The sequence below is a fragment of the Fulmarus glacialis genome, unplaced genomic scaffold (assembly GCF_000690835.1).
Source record: "Fulmarus glacialis isolate BGI_N327 unplaced genomic scaffold, ASM69083v1 scaffold6447, whole genome shotgun sequence".
NCBI classification, from domain to species: domain Eukaryota; kingdom Metazoa; phylum Chordata; class Aves; order Procellariiformes; family Procellariidae; genus Fulmarus; species Fulmarus glacialis.
The window spans coordinates 16361-23709 of NW_009224988.1; the positions used below are offsets into that span (position 1 = coordinate 16361).

A 7349-nucleotide genomic window follows, 5' to 3' on the forward strand; every position below is an offset into this window, starting at 1 on the left:
TAGAAAAAAATGTTGTCGAAGAGATTTCCATAAAATTCTTTAAACAAAAGTTTTAATTATGACTGTTTCCCGAGTAGTATTTGTAAGCTGCAGAGACTGACAATGAACTACCATTCCCCTTTCAACAACTTAAGGATGTCTCTGTGCTCCAAACAGACATGTAATCTATACTAAAAGTAAGTTCTTCTGAAATACATGCTTCTATTATTACCTAAACATTTCAGTTATTCTTATTATAAAAGTAGCAAGCAAAGACTTCTGTATATTTTACCTTAATTATGCTTGTCCTTACAAAAGGTGAATACTGTAGGATTTAATTCCATTTTTCCCCATGCCTCCTATTAAAAACACCTATCATTTAAAAAAGTTATAATTATTACATTATTCAAAAAAAATTGAAAACTATTCTCTCCTGAATTCTAGTAATTTAGTTCATCATCCTATTTAAGACATTTGTTTTAAATCCTTGTGTTTTGGGTAACTGGTGAATAACAAGATGATATTTAGGCATAATGCTGAATTTCATGCCAATACATAATATTGTTAGTTTCAGCAGAATTAATGAAGTACTTAAACAGTTTTAATCTTTCTTAGATCACATATCACATAAGACTTGTGAACAGGCCAGAATTTCCCCTCCAATTCTTCAGGTTCACGCCTTTACATAAGCAGTGTCAGAGAGAGAGAGAGAGATACAACAACAAAAGATACACCACCAAAAGCTGGAGGGGCTATGGGATGAAGGAACTAGCAAAGTCCAGACTTGTGTTTTTTCTAAAAGAAAACTTGTAACTTATACCACAAGTGATACATCGGAGATTCAGCTAACACATTAAAGATTCAAAAGCTTTCCACTTAAATCTTTAATACACAATTTTACTTGTGTTTCATCCTTTTCTAAATAATTGTTTTACATTCACCTAGGACACATCTCAGTGTAGCAATATGACTTTTCTCCTCCTCCCTCACGGAACTCTGAAAAGTCCAGTTAACTACAGCGCTATCAAACCGTGTGTAAAATATTCACCTTTTGATAACTTAATGGCAAACTAATTTTTGCTATGACAGGCTAATCTTTGAAGGAGGTTGGGGGTTTTTTTGCTAATAATGATTCATCTTAGTTCATCACATTAATTTCTATTGGTAAATGCACATCTGCATCTTCTCCAATGTGCATATACCCACACACCTTCCAGTATTCAAGACGCAACAGTTAGCAATCTTAACAAAATCCAACAGTCGCAAATTTTAAGAGACATAACCCAGTTGACACATTCTACAACGAAATTAGAGACCACTACAAACCTCACTAACGTCTACTCCACCTGCAAGATGTTTCCTCAACACAGAACTGCAGATATATACCTTCAAAAATACATCGAAACAAATACATCACATACACAATTTCCCTTCCTAAAGGTGGGATTCAAAGAATAAATGTGGCAGATGCCAACCAATTTCATTAAATGCACTAATGCAAGGCACCTTTTTACAATGATGAGAAGGATTATAAGAGAACCTAAAGAGAAGAGACAAAGTTAGTTATCTGTAACAGGAGCAAGAAATCTGTTGTTTGGCAAATGACTTTCAAATGAATACTTCTTGTAGACTATGGTCTAATTACTTTGCTATATTGTAAAACAAAAACCATTAATTGCTTGCAGCCACTTCAACTTCAACAAGGAAGAATACAGTATTAAAAATTCACTATACTAACGCATAGTCAAAGTTTTACTTTGCATCAGAATGTTACATTTACACTGTCTTTGGATCCAACAACCCATCATAAACTTACTTTTGTATTACATTCTGTAAGCTGAGCATCATACCCAATTCACTTTTCATCTTTTCTCTGTTGGCACGGCACTCTGCCAAATAGCGGAGAGCCTAAAAGAAAGAGGACCACAGCAAATCAGCAATATGTCCAGTATATTATCATTCATTTTTATTAGCGTACATCTGCAAAATATTCACAATGGGAGTTCTAGTAAGAAGATAAGGAGTATTATCACCTAGTGTGAACATTAAAAAAATTGTTTTATTCTTATAAATACACAGAAAGCACAGAATATCTAATCTATGAGAAAAGGTTGAGAGACTGGATTTGTTTATACCAGCTAAGAAAGTCTAAGGGACAAATCTAACAGCTGTCTACAACTACTCAAAAAGCCTTTACAAAGATGATTAAGCCAAACTTTCCTCTACAGCAGCAGACAATGTAACAAGGGGGAACAGCCACCAATTGCAGCTTGAGAAGTTCAAATCAGATATTACAAAAGGTTTTTTCACTATGAAGGTAGTTGAACACTGGAACAGATGATCTAGTGGGACTGCAGAATCAACGAGACAAAGCTACAACTGACCTGATTGAGTGTTGGTGACAGACCCAATTGAGGCAGGAAGCTGAAGTGAATGACTTCCAGAAGTCCCTTCCAACAAACATTTATGTGATCTGAGATCTAGAGTAATTTTTATACACTATGCTTCTAGTATAATTTCCATCAATTCTATGGGCTCCCCCAGTACTAGAAAACTTATTACCAGCAAGATTCTACTGTCCACAGACAGAGGTCTACCACATTTATAAGCTTCTGAAGACTAACTGCATCATTCATCACTCCATGCAGGAATAAGAATACAAGCAGCAGCAAGCCGCTTAGGTTGTTGTTACCTAAATTGGGAATTTACACTTATTTGTTGCCTAAGGTTTTGTTTATTTGACTTTCAAGGTAGACTCTTTGCTCAATTTCACATTGCTGACCCCAGTCAGCAACTGTGTATTTGCATGATCCTCCTAACATAATACTCTTCCAGTTAAAATGTCAGTCCTTCTTTTCATGAGACGCCTCTCTATTGTTAGTGCTGACAGACAAAGTTTTCTTAGAAGGAAGCTCCAAAGGTGTACTGTGCATTTCGCTTTAATCAGTGTTTTATTGATGTAGGTACAAGAACTGCACTTGCAAAATCCTGCAATACACAAATACAATGGTTTATAAAATGGGGTTTGTGACAAGGAGGTTTAGATGTGCACCAATTCTTTAAATATAGTCATATAATAGCTATGCTGCTCAATAGCTGCTTTAAAAATAACATGCTCCTTAATCCCTTTAGAGATAGAGAACTAATTAGCTGGGTTTTTTCCTAAATCATCTTCAGCACATATTAGGTAAAATTCAAGACCATTTTATTGCCTTTTGAGAAAGTCTGGCTGCTGTCTGGCATGATAAAAACTCTAAATGTGATTTTTGCTATTTCCTAATGTGGATCAGTATCAATAATTGCAGTTTATAAATGCTGTATATGCATTTATTTTCTTACTTTTCAACTATGGGGAAATACCTGAAGGATAGCTCTGAACAACCAACTTTCATGTTAAGAAATGTATCCCTATCAGTGGAAGAAGTTTCTCATTTTTATTAGTCTCTGTTCAGGCAATTTAGTAAGGATGCAAAGTTGTTGGACAAAGAAAAACCCATTCTCTTAACACCTAATTATTTGAGTCAAAATGTAGGCAGTCTCTTTTCCATCTAGTACATACTCTTTACACACAAATGTAACTTCCACTAAAATAAAACCAAAGACAAAGTTATCAGAACAACTTAAGTGACCTGACTTTTCAACACTAGGAGTCCTATTCCCCCTGCCCCCACAGGAGATGCAAAGGTCTGCACCTGCAAAGAAGTGAGATCATTTATGCTTATTAAATCGCAGTCTACTGAAGGCATAAGGAAGATTACTATTAAAGACTTTGGCTCAGCCTCTGTTCAGCAAAACACTTATCGACGTTAGCTTTAAGCTCACAAGTAATTTCATAATAATCAATAGGACTATCTCCATACTTGCATATCCAAACACACTGTTGTATTTTTGTCAATAACAAAAGACACCTTTGATGTTTTGTAAGTGAAATTTTAATGTAGTTTCTTAACTTCAGAGTCATATTTTTGAAATTTTTAGTCCAAATTTAAGAGGAAAAGAAAAAGTAGCATTTCCTGGGTTACTTCTGATTTTTTTTATTTAAAACATTCAAAACTTTTAGCATTTGAAGTGTACTGTGAAGAATTCCTGGAATTAAAACTAGAGAAAACTATAGAAAAATGTACCACTTCTTGATCAGATAGAAGAAAGGACTGAATGGAAACTGCACATGGGGAGGAAAACACACTCCCTGAAGGATTCTACAGCATATCAAAAAGTTAAATAGGGAACTATTATGATTCATACAGATTATTTATAATTTCAGCTATGTATATTCCGCAGAAAAATACAATAAGAAATTTAAAGTCAGTGCTGTACATCCTTTTATTAGGTACAAACTTAATGGAAAAATCATTTCATTCCATGATTCCCATTCAAATGGAAGCACCTTTTTGACCACTGGGATGGCTAGAAAAACCAAACCAAACCAAAAAGACCTTTCAGAATGGAAAAATACCAAAAATGAAGACTAAGAAGTCACCAGCAAAGATATTAAAAGCTACAAAACCTAAGAGGTTCAAAAACTCATGAACACAAGGAGTCTGAGTAGCAGACAAAAACATGTTTTCACAGTAAGCCGATCCATTTCTGACTGCAGCCAGGGTCCTGGGATATAGCATGGTCTCCTCTAAATCCTGATTCTTAACCCACTCTAACTGTAGGTTATCACTAAATGGAACAACACAGCTGTCTCCCATTCCCACCCAATGAGATGTTCTTGCAACACAACTTGAATAATATCAGCGGCTGTGGAACCACACTGCAAACTGGATTAGCCCTCATCAGTCTGACAAAGTCAGTCCTTTTTATGTAGAGTTAGTTTTTGTAACATGATCACAGACTGATTACCGAATCTCATGCAGACAGTGAGAATATGCAACCCAAAGGAGCAAAGCAAGGAAAAACAGTGAGACACCCAAACAAGATCCTCTGTTAAGACCACAACCTAAGGAAACTGCACTGGAAAGAAAACCAATGCAACATATTCCCAAGAACTGTAAACTCAACTCAGAGTTCTTCCAGTGACGAACATTATAGTCTGGCAAATGCTATGGCAAGGCTAACCTAAAAACCAGTTAGCAGGACACAGGTCTCCTGGATTATGGGACCTCATTCCCTGAACCCAGAAGAGTATCAGAGACACTGAAGCAATTCCAAGAAGTCCACTAATACCCACTATGAAAGTCAAACAAATGAAAAATACAGAATTATGGTACAGGTAAGTCTTAATGGTATGAAGAATAACATATACTTGTATGTAAAAGCCAGAGCTCTTTATTCTTTAGTTTCACGTTGTTTAGAATTCAAAATGGAAAAAAGAGCACCACATAAATTTTATTAACTTAAAATCTTACTGGAAGACTCGAATTAAACTTTTAACAAAATCTTGACTTTCATTTGTCCTTTTTCTAAGCAAGAAATACACTTTTTTAAGTTAGTATTTAGATTCAGGATGAGAAATCAGGACTTTAGCATTTATGATTTAGAACAAGAACAGACAGACAAAAGCTGGAACAAGTTGTACTAGATATTAATAGAGTTTGGGTTGGTTTTTGGGGAGGGTTGGTTTGTCTGTCTGTTTTTAATACCATGAGGGTGGTCAAATGCTGGAACAGGGTGCCAGAAAGATTATGGAATCTCCGTCCTTCAAGGTGTTCAAGAATCAAGCGGACACAAACCTGAGCCGTGATCTCAGTACACTTCATTTGAGCATGGGATTGGACTACATCACCTCTGGAAGTCATTTCTAACCTAAATTATCCTATGTTTTTTTTGCTTGGTTCGGGGTTGTTTTTTTTTTTTTTAACAACATGAATGTCGAATCACTGTGTATATTTACCAAGCTCCATGACTTCACCTTAAGAAAGAGATTTAACGGCGCTTACCTCCCTCCACACAAGAAGTGAAATAGCTGTATATAGGGAAAAAATGCAAAGTAAACTAATCTCTTCCAAAAAACCATAAATTCCCCTGGAATAATGTGTCATTGCTAAGCAATTTTAGAAATACACGTTTTTTTTAAAAAGACGCATCATGACTAGCAACATAACGTAAAACCAGGTTTTATTTTTTACATTTTTACTTGTTTAAATACATATTAACAAAGTTACAAGATGTCCTAATGAGATAAGAATTTATCTCCAGAATACTTACTAGTAAAGCTGAATGAACAACTGGAGGGTTGGGATGGTCCAAAAACAGAATAAGACCTGGCAGGCATCCTTGATCCTGAACAATGGCCCGTCTGTTCAATGGGTCAGCTGCTAGATCTCGGAGTTGGTTAACTACAGATAGTGCATCAGGCTCCTCACTCATAGTAGAATTCATTTTTTCTGCACCATGCATACAAAATACCTGCTAGAAAAAAAGAAAAAAAATCTCTATTACTAATACCACAACATTTATCATCAATTAAAACACAGGTAAGCCAAAAGCACAAAGGCACTGATTTGTTATAAGCACAAAAGTATAAAAAACCAAGGACTAGAATTCATGGAATGTGGATGGAATTGATAAGGATGTGGATCTTGAAATTTGTAAACTGGAAATCTAAACTTCCTATGCAGAGAAGAGGGAGGTTTGGTTAATAATATTTTGATTTGTTTCCTATACATAATTTCAGAACAGTCAGCCTTTACAGGAGTATGTTTGTGTTGGTTTTTTTACACTACTGACAAGTATTTCCAAGAAATCCATAGTTTTCTCACAACAAGGCACCCTAGAAGTCTATAAACATCCTTTTGTATAAACACATGTAAAATCAAAGTATGTATTTTCAGAGTACCTTTAGCTATAATCAAATTTTACACAAAAATGAACCAGAAAAGCCAGCAAAAGATTAACACTGCATCAGGAACAGTGAACATTAAGTTTTAATCTGGATCTATATATCAAATAACCAGTGTAATGCCATACTCATTCAAAGGCAAAAAGGGTTTTAGAGGGTGGCGTTTGGGGTTGTTTTTTCTTTTCCCTAGTACCCTCTCAGTAAAAATAAAGAAAGCAGGTCACACCTTGCTCCAGCCGAAGTCCAAGCTACCATATCAATTTCAAAGGAGACACGTGTTAGCTTGAGAGTATCAGATACCAGAGCTGTTTAATAGGAATAACTGTTTAACAGGCAACAACAGCATAAGCTTACTCAGAGAAAATGCTATGTCTTGGTGCAAAAAACTAGTTTCCTTCAAAAGACTGATTATGTGCCTCTGAACCTACTAAATGCTAACTGTGGTACTGGTGCTGCCAGTACCAACTCATGCAAGTAACTTTTCTTAAGGCACAAAAGTGTGAGTAAATATGTATTGTTAATTTGTGTTCTCTCATTTTTCCCCTGCATAAAAATAAAACAAATTAAATTTGTAAGTGGTCAC

At 35.4% G+C, this 7349-nt stretch overlaps 1 protein-coding gene across 1 annotated transcript; it reads right to left on the bottom strand.

Moving 5' to 3' along the window:
- Positions 1 to 1791: 1791 nt before the first annotated feature.
- On the bottom strand, positions 1792 to 6294 carry LOC104080057 (armadillo repeat-containing protein 1-like). Its single transcript, XM_009582317.1, has 2 exons — positions 6133 to 6294; positions 1792 to 1887 (listed from the first exon to the last, which is right to left on the bottom strand). Exons 1-2 carry the CDS (start codon positions 6292 to 6294, stop codon positions 1792 to 1794), a joined length of 258 nt encoding a protein of 85 aa, XP_009580612.1.
- Between the last annotated feature and the right edge of the window lie 1055 nt (positions 6295 to 7349).